The 21,752-nt window shown below is 44.0% G+C and overlaps 1 protein-coding gene across 1 annotated transcript in view; it reads right to left on the reverse strand.

The window, feature by feature from the left end:
• Positions 1–21,752, reverse strand: part of LOC122541423 (complement factor B-like) — a 44,917-nt gene that overhangs the window by 15,756 nt on the left and 7,409 nt on the right. Inside the window, exons 3-10 of the mRNA XM_043678181.2 lie at positions 18,216–18,398; positions 17,125–17,298; positions 13,520–13,627; positions 11,171–11,304; positions 7,387–7,525; positions 4,959–5,105; positions 2,734–2,823; positions 926–1,060 (exon numbers count right to left, since the gene is read on the reverse strand). Coding sequence (XP_043534116.2) covers positions 926–1,060; positions 2,734–2,823; positions 4,959–5,105; positions 7,387–7,525; positions 11,171–11,304; positions 13,520–13,627; positions 17,125–17,298; positions 18,216–18,398 — 1,110 coding nt within the window. The remainder of the gene's footprint in view (positions 1–925; positions 1,061–2,733; positions 2,824–4,958; positions 5,106–7,386; positions 7,526–11,170; positions 11,305–13,519; positions 13,628–17,124; positions 17,299–18,215; positions 18,399–21,752) is intronic.

Here is a 21,752-nt window from a genome sequence, read left to right on the forward strand (position 1 = left end):
CCTTCGAATCCTGCCACTTCCTCCAGACCAAAGGGGTAGCTATGGGCACATGTATGTGCCCCAGCTATGCCTGTCCCTTTGTTGGCTACATAGAACAGTCCATCTTCCGTAATTACACCGGCACCACTCCTCACCTCTTCCTCTGCTACATTGATGACTGCATTGGCGCCACCTCGTGCTCCCGCGAGGAGGATGAGCAATTCATCAACTTCACCAACACATTCCACCCTGACCTTAAATTTACCTGGGCCATCTCTGACACCTCCCTCCCCTTCCTGGACCTCTCCATCTCCATTGATGACGACTGACTTGACACCGACATTTTTTTACAAACCCACCGACTCCCACAGCTACCTGGATTGCACCTCTTCCCACCCTACCTCCTGCAAAAATGCCATCCCGTATTCCCAATTCCTCTGCCTCCACTGTATCTGCTCCCAGAAGGAGCAGTTCCACCACAGAACACACCAGATGGCCTCCTTCTTTAGAGACTGCAATTTCCGTTCCCACGTGGTCAAAGATGCCCTCCAACGCATCTCGTCCACATCACGCACCTCCGCCCTCAGACTCCACCCCTCCAACCTCAACAAGGACAACGCCCCTGGTGCTCACCTTCCACCCTACCAACCTTCGCATAAACCAAATCATCCGCCGACATTTCTGCCACCTCCAAATGGACCCCACCATCAGGGATATATTTCCCTCCCCACCCCTTTCTGCCTTCCACAAAGACCGTTCCCTCCATGACTACCTGGTCAGGGATGGAGGCATGGGGAGGGACTGATGAAAAGCTGGCTCAATGTGGTTTAGGGGAGTCCTAAAGAAGGGGATGAAGTTGAATTGGGGTGGGGGTGGTTGGCGGTGGTGGAGAGCTAAACTGTTGAATGGTATATCCCTGGTCAAAAGCTAACGGAACCTCTCTTACCCAGCATCGCGTTGAAGACAGTTGTTAGCTCCTCCTTCTGCATGAAAAACATATGCCTCTCGTTATTCTTCTGAGATGCGATTGAGTTGATCTCCACTTTGTCAGTATCACTGCCAAGCCCAAACACATAGACATCTGAAAGAGAAATTAGATTAGATTCCCTACAGTGTGGAAACAGGCCCTTCGGCCCAACAAGTCCACACCAACCCTCCGAAGAGTAACCCACCCAGACCCATTTCCCTTTGACTAATGCACCTAACACTGTGGGCAATTTATCATGGCCAATTCATCTAATCTGCACATCTTTGGCCTGTGGGAGGAAACCAGAGCACCTGGAGGAAACCCACGCAGACACAGGGAGAATGTGCAAACTCCAAACAGACAGTTGCTCGAGGCTGGAATCGAACCTGGGACCCTGGTGCTGTGAGGCAGCAGTGCTAACCAATGAGCCACCGTGCCGCCCCTAGAAATAGTCCCTCTCAAACAAGCCTTGAATCTTTGTTTCACGATCAGATGTTATATATTGTGTTCAATTCACTCATGGGCCAGCATTTATTGCCCACAGGGCAGGTAAGTGTCAAACTCATCCCTGTGGGTATGGAGTCACATTTAGGCCAGACCAAGTAAGGATGGTGGTTTCCTTCCCTAAAGGATATTTTTCTCCCCCTGTCAATCGCATGGTTTTGTGATCACCATTGGACTTCTAGTTCCAGATATTTTTGATTTCAAAGTTCACCGTCTGCCGTGGTAGGTTCAAACCCACAGCTCCAGAGCATTTTCTGGGTTTCTGGATTAGTAGTCTGGCAATAATACCACTAGGCCATCACTTCCCCCACAAAACATAGAAGATAGGAGCAGGAGTAGGCCATTTAACCATTCAGTGTGATCATGGTTGATCATCGTGCTCAATACCCTAATCCCACCCTCACCCCAGATTTCTTTAGCCACAAGAGCAAAATCTGAGGGTTTTGGACCCTAAGCATTAATCTGCTTTCTCTGCACAGATGCTACCAGACCTGCTGAGGTTTTCCAGCAATTTCTAATTTTATTTCTCATTTTCAGCATCCGCAGTTTTGTTTTTAAAGAGTTACATCTACTCCTTCTTGAAAACGTATAATATTTTGGCCTCAACCACTTCATTAGTAGTGAATTCCATAGGCTTGCCATTGCCTGGTAAGAAATTTCTCCTCATCTCCATCCTAGAAGATTTATCCATATTCTTTAAACTACGACCTCCTGTTTCCAGACTCCCTCACCGTCAGGAATGTTCTTTTTACATCTAACCTGTCTGGTTCATTTAGAATTGTATAAATTTCTATGAGATTCCCCCATATTCTTCTGAACTCCAGTGACACAATTATAACCGACTCAACCCAGAGATCCAGTTAATGTTCTGAGCACCCAGATTCAAATTCTGCCATGAGAGAAGGTGGAATTTGAATTAAATAGAAATCTGGAACTGAGAGTATGATGATGACCCGTCTAGTTCATTGATGTTCTTTAGGGGAGGATATCTGCCATCCTTACTTGGTCTGGCCAACATGTGACTCCAGACCTACAGCAATGTGGGTGGCTCTTAACCACCCTCTGGGATGGGCAATAAATGCTGGCCTAGCCAGTGACACTCTCATCCCATGGATGAATAAAAGAATCTCTCATCATGGGTCAGTCCTGCCATCCCAGGAATCAATTTGTCTCCAGTTACTTAATATTAAAATAAAAGACAGGGGTGTTTATGCTTCCCAATAACACCCTACACCAGCTTTAGGTGCTTAGAAGAAACAGTGAAACTGTGAGAGATGCTCTACCGAGAAAGTCTTCTCCAACATTGTCAATGTCCAGGAACTGCCGAATGCGATCCATCATCGGTTTGGGGTTTCCTCCCACATTGTTCCTCCCTGGAAAACAGACAAAACTCAGAAGATTGGTTGTTAAGGATTTATTACTCGTGATTATGATTTTTAAAAAGAAAGGAATACTTACTAATCAACCTTTACAGTGATGTCATTGGAGCAGGTAGGCACTTGAACACAAGCCTTCTAGCCCAGCACTTTTTTCTCATTTTGCCATTATGTTTGTTCACTCACAGAGTTTTATGAGTGTTGATTCAGTTTTCTACCACCCTGCCTGGCCTCCACAAATTCTGCCATTCAAAGCCAATGCCTAGCTTGCCCAGGCATTGTATGGACCCTTTGAGAGAGGAGGGAGGGGTTGTGGTGGTGAATTTCACAGATTGTGCTTCCTGGACCACGTGTTCCCTTTCTTTCTTTATATTCCCTCATGGAATGTGAGTGTCATGGGCTGAGCCAGCAGTATTTTTCCTGCCCCTAGTTGTGCTTGAGAAGGTGGTGGTGGGTGAGTAGCCTTCTTGAATTGCAGCCTCACACTGCCAGGGACCCGGGTTCAATTCTAACCTCGGGCAACTGTCTGTATAGAATTTATACATTTTCCCTGTGTCTGTGTGGGTTTCCTCCGGGTGCTTTGGTTTCCTCCCACTGTCCAAAGATGTGCAAATTAGGTGGATTGGCCATACTAAATGAGGGGTTACGGAGATATGATAAATAGCAATGTGTCTTTCAGAGGGTCAGTGCAGACACAATAGGTCAAATGGCCTCTATCTGCACTGTAAGGATTCTATGTACTGCAGGTAGACTCATACTGCCATTAGGGAGGGAATTCCATGGTTTTGACCCAGTTACAGTGAAGGAATGGTGATGTATTTCCAAGTCAGGATGGTGACAGTCTTGGAGAAGGAACTTGCAGGAGGTGGTGCTCCCATATATCTGCTGCTCTTGTCCTTCTAGATAGAAGTGGTCACGTGTTTGGAAAGTCCTGTTACTAATGAGCACTGGTAATGGAGGGAATGCATTTTTGTGAATGTGGTTCTAATCTGAGTGAAGGTTGAACAGGCGCTGCTTGTCCTGGAGTTTTGAAGAATGAGAGGCGGTCTTATTTAAAAATAAAATTCTGAGAGACTTGACAAGGTGAATGTTGAGAGGATGTTTCTTCTCATGGTAATCTAGAATTGGAGTGAGGGGTACAATCTCAAAGTAAGAGGCACAGTGGTTAGCACTGCTGCCTCACAGCACCTGGGTCCCAGGTTCGATTCCAGCCTCGGGTGACTGTCTGTATGGAGTTTGCACATTCGCACTGTGACTGTGTGGGTTTCCTCCCACAGTCACAAAGATGTGCAGGTTAGGTGAATTGGCCAGGCTAAATTGCCCGTAGTGCTAGGTGCATTAGTCAGAGGGAGGTGGGTCTGGGTGGGTTACTCCTCGGAGGGTCGGTGTGGACTTGTTGAGCTGAAGGGCCTGTTTCCACACAGTAAGGAATCTAATCAAATCTAAGATGCAGCAAAGAGGAATGTCTTTATTCTGAGGATCACTGGAATGTTCTTCTCTCCACAGAACAAAGGAAGCTGAGTCATTGAATATATGCTGAATCTATAGCAGATGAAATGTTGTGGTGTGGGGGCAGTGTGGATGGGCAGAAAGTGGAGTTGAGGCCACAATTTGAATCCCTATAGTGTGAAAGCTGGCCATTCAGCCCATCAAATCCACAACAACCTTCAGAAGAGCATCACACCCAGACCCACACCTATCTTTGTAACTCTGCATTTTCCATGAATAATCCACCTAGTCTGCATATCCCTACACGCTGTAGGCAATTTATCATGGCCAATCCACCTAACCTACACATTTATGGACTGTGGGAGAAAACCACAGCACCAAGAGGAAACCCACACATCCATGGGGAGAATGTGCAAACTTCACATAGACACAATTGCCCAAGAGTGGAATCGAACCCAGGTCCCTGGTACTGTGAGGCAGCATCCTAACCACTAAGCCCACCCAGGTTATCCATAATTTGATTGAATGATGTAGCAGACTCAAGGGGCTGAATGACCCACTCCTGCTTCTAATTCGTACATTCTTATATTGAACCCAAGAGCTAAAAGTTGTTGTGGAAACATTGGCAGAGGTAGCTTTCGCAAAGAGAGAGGACAAAGAAGATGTGATTCACTGTTACCTACCATCAGTGAAGATCATGATGGCGTGTCGGACATCCCTCCATTCTACCTGTTTGTTCTTCATTGCTGCCTTCTGCAGAACCATCATTTCAAGAACTGTTTTCAAAGCTCCAGTCATGTTTGTTCCTGCATTGCTGTACTTTGTGACGTCTAAGATCGAGAAGGTTAATCAGACAATGGGTTTCCAGGCAGATCCTGAGGCTTCTGATATGAGACCGAACATCAAAGCCAGGCCCAAACTCCCAGTTGAGAAACTCAACACTGGCAAAGGCGTCTCTTTAAAGATGTGACCTCAAATCAGGGAGCCAGAACAAGAGGGCAAAGCCTTCATATTAGAATTGGGTCAATGTGGTAGTGTGGCTGAGTGATCCAGGGCACTGGATTAAAGCTCCAGCCTCTGAGGACCTGTGAGTTTATACTCCATTGCTACTGAAGCTGTATTTTTGTCTCCTTCAGCATGCAGCTTTGTTTGGACAAGTGAGATGTTAATGTAAACAATTTTAGTTGCTGATAGTAGTATAATGGTAATATCAATGGACTAACCCAGAATAACCTAGAGGCTTTAGCCTTCACAGGTCTATAGCCATACCGCAGCAAGCTGGGGGAAATTTGAATTGAAGCAATAAATCTGGAATGTGAATTTACTCTATCACTAGAGGGCTGATGATGACCATCACAACTTGGTATGGCAACTGCTCTACCCAGGATGGTAAGAGACTACAGAGAGTTGTGAACACAGTCCCAACTAACATGCAAATCAACGTTCCATCCATTCACTCCATGTGTACTTCTTGCTGCCCCGGAAAGGCAGTCAACGTAATCACAGATCCCTCTAGTCCAGTTAAAATCTCTTCCAACCTCTGTCAGGCAGAAGATACAAAAGCTTAAACGTACAAGCCAACAGATTTAATAACAGGTTCTTCCCCACCGTTATCAGGCTTCTGATTGGATATCTCAAACTTTAAATTTAAAATTCACCTTGCTGTTTGTGCACCTTCTCTGTAGCTGTAACATTGTGTTCCTCACTGCTCTATTACCCTAATGTACTTTGTATGGTGTTATCTGCCTGTATATAATGAAAGTTTTCACTGTACCTAGATACATATGACAATAACAAATCAAATCTAGTGGTATTATAACTAGACTATTAATCCAGAAACTCAGTTAATGATCTGGAAATCTGGGTTCAAATCCCATCATGGCAGATGATTTTTTTTAAGTTGAATTCAATAAAAACAATAAAATTAAGAATCTATTGATGGCCATGAAACCATTGTCGATTGTCAGGAAAAACCCATCTGGGTCACTAATGTCCTTCAAGGAAGGAAACGGCCATCCTCATTTGGTCTGACTACACATGTTTCCAGATCCACAGCTGAAATGACCCAGCAAACCACTCAGTTCAAAGATGGCTAGGAATGGGCAGTAAATGCTGACCAGCCAGCAATGCCCATGTCCCTCGAGAGAATAAAAAAAAATTAATGGCCATACCATTCCGTCCAGTTCCACAAATGCCACTATGGGCAAGGAGATCAGCCATCCTTACGTGGTCTGATCTAGCTAGATTCCAGACCCACAGCAATGTGGAGGAGGCTTAACTTCACCTTAAAGTGGCAAAGCCAGCCATTTAGTTTGAGGGTCATTAGGAATTGGCAGCAATTGCAGTCTTACAATGAGACCTAAAATTATTTTTTCATAAAATAAACAGAATTGAGTTGATGTCACTTCCTAACACAAAGGGTCATGAGGCTGAGGGTCAAGTGGAACAAGTCAAAATTGCTGATAATGACGTTTTTTGCTGTATGAAGTGATACAGAAACATGGACCGCCATACTCAATGTCTGGAGTGACATTAGCTCAAGGCGTTAATTAGCTCCACTATCTCTATATTGAAGAATGGCTTCATTGGGAAAAAATATGGGGCTCAATCAATGTCTCAAAGAGAGTAGCAAGACTTGAAAGGAAAGAGGAACAAAAAAATTTTTAAAAATTATGAAAGGCAAGTAATTTTCATGATAATATCTCATCTCAGCAAAAACTTGTTTTCATATAGCACCTTTAGCGTAGTGCTCAAAGCATCTCACAGAAGTGTTATCAGGCAAAATATGACACTGAACCACTTCAGGAGAAATTAGATCAGAAGAACAAGAATTTGGTCAATCAAGGAGTTTTTTTTAAAGGAATGTTTTCAAGGAGAGGTTTAGGCAAAGAGTTCAAGGGATTGAGTTAGAACGCTGAAAACGCAATGGTAGAGCAACTAAAAGTCAGGGAAAGGGCAAGAGGCCAGTATTGGAGAAGTACACAGCTATCTCAGAGGGTTCCGGGGGCCTGCAGATGAAATAGAAAGGGTCAAGACCAGGGAAGGAATTAAAAACAGTCAAGAACCTTCACTACTGATGTCGGGGATAAGTGATGGGAGGCAATCACTTACCTTCATATTTAAGAGTAGGCAGTACTTGGAGAACAGAATCAGAGTCGCTCACATCATCATGAGCAATATTGATCTCCACATGTGTCCGAGAGCCAAACATCACCAGTCCATAACTGACCCCAACTTCAAACTGTTTGATCTGAGGGAGGACAGGAAGTAGATTTCCTGAAAGGTCAATTCACTGTAAACTTCTTGAGAACTAACAACAATCCAAGAGGAAGGAGAATTGGCCACTCAGCCCATCAATTGGTTCTGTGCCATCCAACAACTGAGAGGTGGGTTGAACCCCATAACGTAGGCTGGCCCTCACAAGTCTGCGGTACTGACGGAGTGCCACACTGACAGAGGTGTTGCCATTTAGATGAAATGTTAAGCCAGGGGCGTGTATCTGTTGGACATTAAAGATCCAGGGGTGGTACTTTGGAGAAGAATGAGGGAAGCTGCTCCCCCTGACCAGACCCAATATCTATCCCTCAGTCAACTGCATAAGAACAAGTTAAAATGGACTGGTCCGTTTTCTTGTTGTGTATGGGATCCTGAAACTGGGCACCTGGGTTTTTGGTCCCATCAACAAATCAAATCTTGGAGGTCAGTCCGTAACTCCCTTCCTAACTGCTACCCTTCCTGAATTGGGTGCTGTATGATGGAGCAACATGGTTCTACAGAGCTTTGCAGCTAACCTAAAGGCAGAGAGACTCCACTTAATGTTTGCCACTCACCCACAGGAGGTTTGCCATTCATTACACAACTGAAAAAAACTGTGTTTGAGTCCTCGCTTTGGCTCAAGTGGTTGCAGTCTCATCTCTGAGTCTGAAGATCATGGCTTCATAGACCCAGAGGCTAAAATGCTAAAGTAAGGGCTAATGTCATTGGGGCACTGCTGAGGGCACTGTCTTTTAGGTACAATGTTTGCCTCTCAACAGATTTCAAAGATCTCACTGCACCATTTCAAGGAAGAGCAATCTCCCCAGTATCCCAGGCAATGATTATTCCAACATCACAAGTCAACAGATTCTCTGGCTGTCATTTAGAGTCATAGAGTCATAGACATGTACAGCATGGAAACAGACCCTTTGGTCCAAGTTGTCCTTGACGACCAGACATCCCAACCCAATCTAGTCCCACCTGCCAGCACCCGGCCCATATCCCTCCAAACCCTTCCTTTTCATATACCCATTCAAATGCCTCTTAAATGTTGCAATTGTACCAGTCTCCAACACTTCCTCTGGCAGCTCATTCCATACACGTACCGCCCTCTGCGTGAAAAAGATTCCCCTTAGATCTCTTTTATATCTTTCGCCTCTCACCCTAAACCTATGCCCTCTAGTTCTGGACTCCCTGACCCCAGGGAAAAGACTTTGTCTATTTATCCTATTCATGCCCCTCATAATTTGGTAAATCTCTATAAGGTCACCCCTAAGCCTCCAACGGTCCAGGGAAAACAGCCCCAGCCTGTTCAGCCTCTCCCTGTAGCTCAGATCCTCCAACCCTGGCCACATCCTTGTAAATCTTTTCTGAACCCTTTCACGTTTCACAACATCTTTCTGATAGGAAGGAGACCAGAATTGCATGCAATATTCCAATAGTGGCCTAATCAATGTCCTGTACAGCCGCAACATGACCTCCCAACTCCTGTACTCAATACTCTGACCAATAAAGGAAAGCATACCAAACGCCTTCTTCACTATCCTATCTACCTGTGACTCCACTTTCAAGGAGCTATGAACCTGTACTCCAAGGTCTCTTTGTTCTGCAACACTCCCTAGGACCTTACCATTAAGTGTATAAGTCCTGCTAAGATTTGCTTTCCCAAAATGCAGCACCTCAAATTTATCTGAATTAAACTACAGCTGCCATTCTTTGCCCATGGCCCATCTGGTCCAGATCCTGGTGTAATCTGAGGTAACCCTCTTCACTGTCCACTACACCTCCAATTTTGGTGTAATCTGCAAACTTACTAACTGTACTTCTTAGGCTCACATCCAAATCATTTATGTAAATGACAAAATGTAGAGGGCCCAGCACTGATCCTTGTGGCACTCAACTCGTCACAGGCCTCCAGTCTGAAAAACAAACCTCCACCACCACCCTCTGTTTTCTACCTTTGAGCCAGTTCTGTATCCAAATGGCTAGTTCTTCCTGTATTCCATGAGATCTAACATTGCTAATCAGTCTCCCATGGGGAATCTTGTCGAACGCCTTACTGAAGTCCATAGAGATCACATCTACTGCTCTGCCCTCATTAATCTTCTTTGTTACTTCTTCAAAAAACTCAAGTTTGTGAGACATGATTTCCCACGCACAAAGCCATGTTGACTATCCTGAATCAGTCCTTGCCTTTCCAAATACATGTACATCCTGTCCCTCAGGATTCCCTCCAACAACTTGCCCACCACCGAGGTCAGGCTCACTGGTCTATAGTTCCCTGGCTTGTCCTTACCACCCTTCTTAAACAGTGGCACCACATTTGCTAACCTCCAGTCTTCCGGCACCTCACCTGTGACTATCGATGATACAAATATCTCAGCAAGAGGCCAAGCAATCACTTCTCTAGCTTCCCACAGAGTTCTCGGGTACACCTGATCAGGTCCTGGGGATTTAGCCACTTTTAACCTTTTCAAGACATCCAGCATTTCCTCCTCTGTAATCTGGACATTTTGCAAGATGTCACCATCTATTTCCCTTCAGTCTATATCTTCCATATCCTTTTCCACAGTAAATATTGATGCAAAATATTCATTTGCAGTTTGTGAGTGTTTACTGAACGCAAATTGAGTTTCTGCATTTGCAACATTTAGCACCACTTCATTGGCTGAAAAGCATTTTTGGATGGCCTGTAGAAAGGAAACTCTTTCGCTATCACAGGCACACATGAGTTAGAGCCCAGAACTTGTTATTTCACTTTCTTAGAGTACTGGTTGTTGGCAAGACCTCCATTTATCACCTACACCTAACTGTCCTGAAGGTCATAATGCAGCGGTGCCAGTGTTGGACTGGGTTAGATAAAGGCAGAGGTCACATGACACCAGGTTATAGACCAACAGATTTATTTTAAATCACAAACTTTCTGATCAATCCCAGTGGAGAGAAGTGTGCAGGCACAGAATTTATAGGTGGAGAGATCATTGCAAGGTAATTCCAGGTAACTAAGTGTCAAAAGGTACTACAAATGGTGTGAGTGGAGCATTGAGAGGCTGAATAACAAGTCTTTGCCGGTGATCAAAAGTGTCAGATGGTGTAAGTAAAGTGTCAAAGCTGTGTAGCAAGTGAAGGCAGAGAGATAATTACAAAAAATCAAAAAGAAGATGTTGCTGGAGACAAACGAAATGGCTGGATTAACATGATAGGTATAAGAGTCTCATGATAAGGATTTGTCTCTAGCACCATCTTAATTTTTTTTTGTGATTATCTCTCTGCCTGAATTAACTGAATTATAGCTAATCTATCCAGTCCCATCATATGATTCCCCCCAACGCTGCCCCCATTCTTCTAAATTCCTGTAGATGGTACACTCTGCCACCTCGAGGCATTGGTGGCAGAGGAAGTGAAAGTTGAAGGTGATGGATGTGGTGCTAGTTAAGTCGGCTGCTTTGTCGTGGATGGTGTCAAGCTTCTCTTGAGTGTTGCTGGAGCTGCACTCATCCAGGCAAGTGGGGAGTATTCCATCACACTTGTGCCTTGTAGATGGTGGGCAGGCTGCTGTTGGGTGCCTTTGAGAGGGTGGCACAATACCACTGCAGGAAGGGATTGCTTTGAACCAGATATCACATTGAGTCACACTTACCATGGTGACAAATTGGGTCACAGCAACAACGGCGTTCTGAAAATCCTCTTTTGTAATGCTTCCAGAAACATCAAGCAGAATGTAAATATGAAGCTTCTGATTTTGCCCCAGTATGAGTTTCCTGCCGTGGCTGCCTGAGAAAAACCAGAAATGCTTATCAGATACTATCAGATATTTACAATTAGACATAGACTTCTTGATAGAACAAAATCCATTCATACATATAGGTAGACTGGTAGATATGTCACACCAGCAGAACCTGCTTATTGGGTTAATTTGACTTTCGAGATTTGTCAAGGGTGACCACTTAATGAAAAGCAATCTTGCAATTTCTAAGGAGTACTAGTCTCTCAGTATCTAGCTCATTCCTATTCTATTCCACAGTTTTCCAGCTCACCCACTCTCTTCCGATCTTCTCCTATGCCATTCCGTCCACAACGTTTTCAGTCAGCTATACCTCAGTTGGTACCTCTCCTGCCTCTTAGTGGATTCAACTCCCTCCCTCCCATTCTTGAACACAAAGGTCCAAACTGACAAATATGAGAATTAGGAGCAAGAATAGGCTATTCAGCCCCTCGAGCTTGCTTGGCCGTTCAATAAGATCATCTTCAACTTCTCTTTCCTCCCTGTCCCCATAACCCTTTACCCACCTCGTGTGAATCAGCTAACTCTGCCTTGAATTGATTCAATGAGCCACCATCCACTGCTTAGAGGGGCAGAAAATTCCAAAGGCCACTGAGTCCCTGAGCAGAGAAGTTCCTCCATATCTCCAAGTAGATCCCTCATACTAGATTCCCCCATAGAGGGAAAACAAATCTAAACAGCATCTTCCCTGTCAAGCTGCCTCAGAATCCCAAATGTTTTAATAAGATCACCTCTCATTTTTCTAAACTCCAATGAATATAGCCCAACCTGCTCAATCTTTCTTGATAAGCCAAACCCCTCATCCCAGGATCAGCTGAGTGAATCTTCCCAGAACTGCTTCCAATGCAAAAATATCCCACCTTAAATAAAACTGCGCACAATATTCCAGGTGTGGTCTCAAGAAAACCCTTCACATTTGTAGCAAGACTTCCCCATTCTACTTGTGATGAAAGCCAAAATTCTGTTTAGTGCCTCAGTTACTTGCTAGACCTGAATGTCGATTTGCTGTGATTTATGCATAAGATCCCCGATCCAGACAGTGCACAACTCGAGGTATGTTACAGGGTCAGCAGTATTGCCCTTTGGGCGAGACACTAAATCTAGCACTGGCTTTCCCTCCAAGGTGTGACAATTTTCTGAAGAAGAGAAGGGGAACTATATCTGGTCAAAACTTATCCTCTGTCAATATCACAGAAAGAAGAAGTAAATTGTGTGGTCATCATCTCATTGCTGTTGGTGGGAGATTGCAAATTGACTGTTGCATATCCTATATCACAACAGTGACTACATTCTTAAGACTACTTTGTTGGTAGAAATCATATTGAAATCTGTAGCTATGACAAGCTTAATGTAAAATCTAGCCTTTCATTTCCCCTCTCCTATCTATGTCTCTATTCTAAGCTAACTATTGGTTAAAGTCCTAGAAACATAAGTAAATAATACATACAATCTTATAAATATGCCTACTTTTTAAAAAGTTCACTCACAGATATAGGCATCTCTGGCTAGGCTAATATGTATTGTCCACCCCTAATTGCCCAGAGGGCAGTTAAGAGTCAACCACATTGCTATGGTCATATATAGTCCAGACCAGGGTAAAGAAGACCGTTTTGTCACCTAAAGAAGTTTAGCAAACCATTGTTTTTCTGACAATCGATAATAGTTTCATGGTCACCATTAGACCCTTAATTCTTTATTGAATTCAAACTCCACCATCTGCCATGGTAGAATCTGAACCCATGCCCCCAGAACACTAGTTGAGTTTCTGGATTAATAGTCCAGCAATACCACTAAGCCATTGCCTCCCAATGCCTTGTGCAATTAAGAAATGTCTTTGGCTTGTTTGCTTGATAGTCAAACACCAATGTTTGTTAGTTATCTTCATATGCAACTGTCTAGAACTGAACAACTTTCATGACTATGTATGTATTTCTTTGTGAATGAAGTAAAGTTTTGAAATAAAAAATAGGAAGGAGTGAAGTCAGGTGATGTTGCAGAGGCAGATCTTACCTCTGGATCAAAACTGACACTGAGGTTGTGAACAGACTGGCTTTAGTTTTGCCAGTGATGGGAATTTTGTGGTTCAAAATGCCTTAAGACTGTAGACAGAAGAACCCCAACACTTGGGAAGAAGCCTCTCCCAGCGAAACTCGCAGACTTGCTGCGCCAGCAATAAAATATCGTGAACCGAGTTAGATCACTTACCATCTTGCTCCTTAGCCTCGGAGTTAATCTTTGACTCACTCAGAAAGCGTGAAAATGAGGCAGAGAAATGAGAAGCCACTTCCTCTGGCAGGTCAAAGGAATATATGTCTGAAACAAGAGAGAGAGGGAGAGAGAGTCACCATTTGGGGATGTGAGAACAAGAGGAACAGGAGGAAGAGTTCAACAACAAGTTCAACAACTTATATAAAAGTGAAATATTGTAGAAGCTAGAGGTCTCAAACAACACACATAGAATGCTAGGTCTGACAAAATCTGTGGAGAGAGAAACAGAGTTAACACTTGGAGTCTGACATGGCCCTTCTTCAGAACTCAGAATGGCCTATATTTATGTAGCACCTTTAACAAAATGAAACAACCCAAGGTGATTCACAGAAGCATTCACAGGAGTAAAGTATGAAACATAGAAAATAGGTGCAGGAATAGGCCAGTTAGCCCTTTAAGACTGCACCGCCATTTAATATGATCATGACTGATCATGCAATTTCAGAATCCCACTCCAGCTTTCTCTCCATACCCTTTGATCCCTTTAGCCACAAGGGCTATGTCCAGTTCTTTCTTGAATTGGAACTGGCCACCAGCAGCCTTCTGTGGTAAAGAATTCCACAGGTTCAAAACTCAGAGTGAAGAAATTTTTCCAGAATGTTTACCCCTTATTCTTGGATTGTGATCCCTAGTTCTGGACTTCCCTGACATCATGAACATCTCCCCACATCCAGCCTGTCCAGTCTGATCAGGATTTTATATATAACTATGAGATCATCCCCCCATTCTTCTAAGTTCCAGTGAGTACAAGCCCAGAGGATACAATCTTCCTTCATACGTCAGAGGTTGAATCACATAAGGAAATATGAGTTCTGTCCAGAAAAATGCTTGGTAAAGTAGGTAGATTTTAGGGTGGGCCTAAAGGGTAATGGAGAAGACTAGGAGAAGGCTACTCCCAAGGCTGCCTAGGCAGCTTAATATATGGGCACTGATGTTGGAAAAATTAAAATTGGAGATGCTAAATAGGAACACAGATATCGCCCCGGGTTGCGGGGTCATAGAGTCATGGAGACATATAGCACGGAAACAGACTCTTTGGTTCAACTCGTCCATGCCGACCAGACATCCTAAATTTATCTAGTCCCATTTGCCAGCACTTGGCCCACATCCCTTTAAACCCTTCCTATTCATGGAGCCATCCAGCTGCCTTTTAAATGCTGTTAATAGTAGCAGCCTTTAGCATTTCCTCTGGCAGCTCCTTTCATACATGCACCCACCATTTATATGAAAAAGTTGCCCCTTAGGTCCTTTTTAAATCTCTCCCCTCTCGCCCTAAGTCTATGCCTTCCAGTTCTGGGCTCCCCCAAGCCAGGAGATGACCTTGTCTATTTACCCTATCCACACCCCTAGGTATAATTAGTAAGTTTGCAGATGACACCAAAATTGGAGGTGTGGTGGCCAGCGAAGAAAGTTACCTCAGAGTGCAAGGGGATCTTGACCAAATGGGCCAATGGGCCAAGGAAAGGCAGATGGAGTTTAATTTAAATAAATGTGAGATGCTGCATTTGGAAAGGCAAATCAGGGCAGGACTGATACACTTCATGGTAAGGTCCTGGGGAGTTTGCTGAACAAAGAAACCTTGGAGTGCAAACCTTGAAAGTGGTGTCTCAGGTCGATAGGATAGTGAAGAAGGCATTTTGTTTGCACGTCTGGATACCTTTAAGCAGCAAACAAAACCATCAAAGTGCACTCTTGAAGGCTCCAGTAGTCCCTCAGCATCCACAGCCTCTCTATGTGAAGTAATGTTTCTTGATGTCACTCCACAATGACCCAGCTCTGACATTTACCTGATGCCTGACTCCAATTTTTCAACCCAAAGAAAATAGCTTCCTAACGTCTATTCAATTAAGTCACTTATAATGTCTCAAGAACCTCCCAGGTCAGATCATCCCTCAATTTCTCCGGCCAAAGGGCAGTGAATCTGTGGAATGAATCACCGCGTGTGGAGGCCAGGCATTGAGAATATTGAATGCAGAGTTCTTGACTTGTAAGGGGATCAAGGGTTATGAGAGAAGGCATGAGAATGAGGTTGAGAAACATATAAGCCATGATCGAAAGATGCAGCAGACTCAATGGGCCAAATGGCCTCATTCTGCTCCTATATCTTATCTCTCACTTATCTCTCCACCCTTCAGACTCTCTGATTGTATTCCTGATGAAGGGCTTTTACCCGAAACATCGATTTTACTGCTCCTCGGATGCTGCCTGAACTGCTGTGCTCTTCCAGCACCACTAATCCAGAATCTGGTTTCCAGCATCTGCTGTCATTGTTTTTATCTACCTCCCCTCTATCGTACGGTCTTATGCTTTTCAAAACTCATGACGGTATAAGCCTGACCTCATAATTTAAGCTTCTCTGCCAGGTTGAGGCAGGATGTGGTATTAGGCAGGATCCTTTTTTAGTTATCAGAGCTCCTGGTTATTTTGATACTGTCTTACCGGTTGGCTCCTTATTAAGTTTCAAGCCTTAAAGTCCTTTAAAATTAGAATACCTTTGGCAAATTATCACCTATTGACTTTTTTGTTAGTTATTTTTCCAGAATTGCTGGTGAGGCGATCATTTGTCAGTAAACTCAAATGGCCTTGAACTGAGTGACCTGCTGGGGCTATTTCAGAGTACTGGTCAGCTGCATTACTGTGACACAGACCTAAGGTGAGAGAGAAAAGATTATAAAAGAGACGTAAGGGTCAACTTTTTCACGCAGCGGGTGATTCCTGTATGGAACAAGCTGCCAGAGGAAGTAGTGGAGGCTGGTACAATTACAACATTTAAAAGGCATCTGGATGGGTATATGAATAGGAAGGGTTTAGAGGATCTGGGCCAAATGCTGGCAAATAGGACTAGATTAATTTAGGATATTTAGTTGGCATGGACGAGTTGGACTGAAGGCTTTGTTTCCATGCTGTATAATTCTATGACACTTTGACAGCTCCAAGTCACCTTTGCTCAGAATAGCCATCAATTGTACGTTCCTTCTTAACTTGTTAAATTTTACATTTCTTCCCAAAGACTATGGTAGGGATATTGAAGTCAGAGTGCATGACCATCTCCTCAAAAGTGAACGGTGTGGTCTTAGTCTCATTTCAAGTAATGCCCCCTTATTTCTACACTGTTGTGCAGGTGACAATAAAGCAACTTCAATTCCGGTTTCAGGTTTAATGACTCAGGTGCTCCTGGAAAACCATCTTAAGCTATACCCCTATGCCTCCCATCCAGCTGAGGCCACAGACATACTGAGGGCAATTTTTAAGGAGCTTTTGGGGTAGCAATCCCAGAGACCGAAGGGTTTTATACAGCTGTGTACTAACCATTGTACACAGTAAGGGGGCAATAAGGATAACATTCGGTCCATGTGACCTGATTCCATTAAAGTTGATCCTACAATGCACTCACTTATCCCTTCATTGTGTTCCCATCGATAGACCTTAAGATAACGTTTAATCAGAACGTTGGTCACAAAAATCAATTAAACCTAGGTGCTCATTTAAATATACAGTCCATTTTACTTTGAGTGATATTTCTGCCGTTTCTGTTCACTCACGCTGACACACAGGCTCCGATCCACTCCATTCGCCAGTTTCCAGGCAGATCCTCTCCTTTGAACCAATCAGAACAAGATTGTGGAGGCACAGGTATTTGACCTTGTCGTTGAAACCATAGTTAGTCCCAGATTTCGAGCTTCCTGCTGGAATGCCAGGATTAGGACAAGTGTCCACTGAAAACAGAAAAGGGAGGTATGTAATCAAATACTCACTGCAGAGTAGAAATAAACATTGAACAGCTCCAATAATGATCAGTGAGTTTTCGGATGATACAGGAATTTGTGTGATGGTAAAATCATCATGAGATTAGCCTATGGGGACAGGAGGCTATCCAAGTGCTGGGCACTGGGCTGATTAGCGGCAGATTAAATTAAATTCACATGCACTTTGGCAGGACAAACAAGAGAAGGAATACATGATGAACAATAGAACCCTGGGAAGTACCAAGAATCAGAGGCACAGGACAGGTAGAAAATGGTTAAGAAGCATATAGTATACTTGTCTATATTAGCTGGGGCACAGCATTTTAGAACAGTAAGATGATGCTGCAATTGGTAGTATTGTGTACATTTTGGAATCAACTTTATAGGAGGAGATTTACCAGGACATTGCCTGAGTTAAACCTAATTCAGTTACAAAGAGAGATTGGACAGACTGGAGTTGCTTTCCTTGAAGCAGAGGAGACTAAGAGTGGGAGTGGGGTACATTACTTCGATGTAGAAAAGTATGAGGGACATAGGCAGGGGAGACGAGAAGGAACATTTCCCCTGGTGGAGGGATCAAGGATCGGGGCATTGATTTAAAGTAAGGAGCAGGAGTTTTAAAGAAGATGTGAGGATATATTTATAAACCCAGAGGATGGTGGGAATCTGGAACTCAGTATCTGTAAGGATGGTAAAGGCAGAAACCCTCATAATATTGAAAAAGCATTTAGATGTGCACTTGCAATGCCAAAGCGTTGTGGTGGTGATTGGAGATGTTCATGTGCAGCTATCACTCTGGCATCATCTATGACCCCCCAAAACCACCCCCGCCCAAAGTGCACAGGAAAGCTCAGTCTGTGAGTTTGGCCTCAGAACTCAGAGCTTACATCCACCCTGGCATACGGCTGTGGTCCCATTCCATCTTCCATTGATCAGGCAGGTTCTGTTCTTTGAGCCCCATAGGCTGTATCCATCATCACACTCGAAGCTGACAGTGTCACCCACGGCATATGACACGCTGATTGGAAAGAATGCTCCTTGTTCAATCGAAGGCGTCGGGCATTTGAATGCTGAAAGAAGAACAGCATGTGAAAAGGATCCACACAGAGCAAGTTGCTCAGGAGCAGGCCACTTGCCTGGACAGGTTCCAAACCAACCTCTGCCCACTCACTTTACCAACTTCCTAACCTCCCCTTAAATAAGGCCTTGTTCCCCACCTCAACCACATTACTCAGCTATAAGTCACACTGTTCACTGCGCAATAAAGCTTTCTTCAAACATTTAGAGACCAAGTCTAAGATTTCAAACCAGCGACAGTGTAAGAACAATGATAAACAGGTCATTCTGCTATAACGCACATTTCAACAGCACAAACTGGCTGATTGTGATTGTGGACATTATTTGAATAATGAAAACTTTCTACTGAATGGGTATAGCGATTTTCTATTAGTGATGTTCTACAGCGCGGTTTCCTGTGGCGCAAGATTGCAGAGAAACACAACTGTCGCGTTATAGCAGAATGACCTGTACTTTTAACAACAGGTGATGTGCAATTTGGGCCATGCCTTGCTGGCCTTGTCCTTCTGGATGTTAAATATTACAGGTTTGGAAAGTACTGTTTTATGAGCAGATAGGGGAATCCCTAAATGAGTGTTTTGCCTCAGTTTTCACTAAGGAAAAGGAGCTTGTTGTGAATGAGAACTTTGAGGAGCTGGGATATGGGCTTGAACAGATCAAGATTGATGAAATTGATGTGTTGGAAATTTTGGTGAACATTAAGATTGATAAGTCCCCAGGCCAGACCAGATTTATCCAAGATTGCTCTGAGAAGCGAGAAAGGAGGTTGCTAGGCTGCTGGTGAAGGTCTTTGCTTTCTCACTCTCCACAGGAGTCATACCGGAGGATTGGAAGGAGGCGAATGTTTTTCCTCTTTTCAAAAAGGGTAATAGGGAAATCCCAGGCAATTACAGACCAGTCAGTCTTATGTCTGTGGTCAGCAAGGTTCTGGAAAGAATTCTGAGGGATAGGATTTATGACTATTTGGAAAAGCATAGCATGATTAAAGGCAGTCAGCATGGCTTTGTGAGGGGCAGGTCATGCCTAACTAATCTTATTGAGTTCTTCGAGGAGGTGACAAGACAGGTTGACATAGGTCGAGCAGTACATGTAGTATATATGGATTTCAACAAGGGTTTAAACTAACTCTGCAGGGGCATGGGAACCCAGATTGTAGCTTCAGGGTGCAGGGCCTGGAGTGTAGGGAGGTTAGGAACATGGTATCAATTTCCAAGGAGGGTGTCTGTAAACAGGAAAGTGGCTTGAAGTGTGTATACTTCAATGCAAGAAGTATACGAAATAAGGTAGGTGAACTTGCAGCGTGGGTTGGTACCTGGGACTTCGATGTTGTGGCTATTACGGAGACATGGCTAGAACAGGGACAGGATTGGCTGTTGCAGGTTCCAGGATTTAAATGTTTTAGTAAGGTCAGAGGTGGGGGTAAAAGAGGGGGAGGTGTGGCATTGCTTGTCAAAGATAGTATTACAGTGGTGGAAAGGACGATGGATGAGGACTTGCCATCTGAGGTAGTTTGGGCTGAGGTTAGGAATAGGAAAGGTGAGGTCACCCTGTTAGGAGTCTTTTACAGGCCTCCTAATAGTCCTAGAATCATTGAAGAAAGGATAGGGAAAGTGATTCAGGAGATGAGTGACAGTAATAGGGTGGTTGTTATGGGGGACTTTAACTTTCCTGATATTGATTGGGAAAGCTATAGCTCAAGTTCGTTAGATGGGTCAGTGTTTGTTCAATGTGTGCAGGAGAGTTTCCTGACACAATATGTAGACAGGCCAACAAGAGGTGAGGCCATACTGGATTTGGTTCTGGGTAACGAACCAGGCCAGGTGTTAGAATTAGAGGTAGGTGAGCACTTTGGGGATAGTGACCATAATTCGGTGATTTTTACTCTCGTGATGGAGAGGGATAAGTGTGTACTACAGGGCAAGAGTTATAGCTGGGGTCAGGGAAATTATGATGCGGTGAGGCATGACTTAGGATGTGTGGCTTGGAAAAGTAGACTCCAAGGCAAGAGTGTAAATGATATGTGGAGCTTGTTCAAGGAGCAACTATTGAGTGTCCTTGATAATTATGTACCTGTCAGACAGGGAGGAAAGGGTCGTGCGAGGGAGCCGTGGTTTAATAAGGAATTGGAATCCCTTGTTAAATGGAAGAGGGCGGCCTATCTCAAGATGAGACGTGAAGGTTCAATTGGGGCGATTGAGAGTTATAGGGTAGCCAGGAAGGACCTGAAGAGAGAGCTAAGAGCAGCAAGGAGGGGACATGAAAGGTCCTTAGTCGGTAGGATTAGGGAAAACCCTAAGGCTTTCTATAGGTATGTTAGGAATAAAAGAATGACTAGGGTAGGAATAGGTCCAGTCAAGGATAGTAGTGGGAAGTTGCGTGTGGAGGCGGAAGAGATTGGGGAGACACTGAATGAATACTTTTCTTCAGTATTTACTCAGGAACAGGGCATTGTCGTCGATGTGAATACTGAGTCACAAATAAGTAGAATGGATGGCTTTGAGGTATGTAGAGAAGAGGTGTTGGAAATCCTGGAAAAGGTGAAAATAGATAAGTCCCCTGGGCCTGATGGCATTTATCCTAGGATTCTCTGGGAAGCAAGGGAGGAGATTGCAGAGCCATTGGCCTTGATTTTTATGTCCTCTTTGTCTACAGGAGTAGTGCCAGAAGACTGGAGGATAGCAAATGTGGTTCCCTTGTTCAAAAAGGGGAGTAGGGATAACCCTAGTAACTATAGGCCGGTGAGTCTCACTTCTGTTGTGGGCAAAGTCTTAGAGAGAATTGTAAGGGATAGGATTTATGCACATCTGGATAGGAATAATGTGATCAAGGATAGTCAGCATGGTTTTGTGAAGGGCAGGTCGTGCCTCACAAACCTTATTGAATTCTTTGAAAAGGTGACGAAGGAGGTTGATGAGGGGAAAGCAGTAGATGTGGTATATATGGATTTTAGTAAGGCGTTTGATAAGGTTCCCCATGGTAGGCTACTGCAGAAAATACGGAGATATGGCATTGAGGGTGAGTTGGAGGTTTGGATTAGGAATTGGCTGGATGGAAGAAGACAGAGGGTAGTCGTTGATGGCAAAGTTTCTTCATGGAGTGCCGTCACTAGCGGTGTTCCGCAAGGATCTGTTTTGGGACCATTGCTGTTTGTCATTTTTATAAATGACCTGGAAGAGGGGTTAGAAGGTTGGGTGAGCAAGTTTGCGGATGATACGAAAGTCGGAGGAGTTGTTGACAGTGAGGAAGGATGTGGCAGGTTACAGCAGGATATAGAGAAGCTGCAGAGCTGGGCAGAAAGGTGGCAAATGGAATTCAATGTAGCTAAGTGTGAGGTGATTCACTTTGGG

This window comes from Chiloscyllium plagiosum, unplaced genomic scaffold, assembly GCF_037043375.1.
Source record: "Chiloscyllium plagiosum isolate Xiang-an unplaced genomic scaffold, Cpla_swu_hap1 HiC_scaffold_35, whole genome shotgun sequence".
NCBI classification, from domain to species: Eukaryota; Metazoa; Chordata; class Chondrichthyes; order Orectolobiformes; family Hemiscylliidae; genus Chiloscyllium; species Chiloscyllium plagiosum.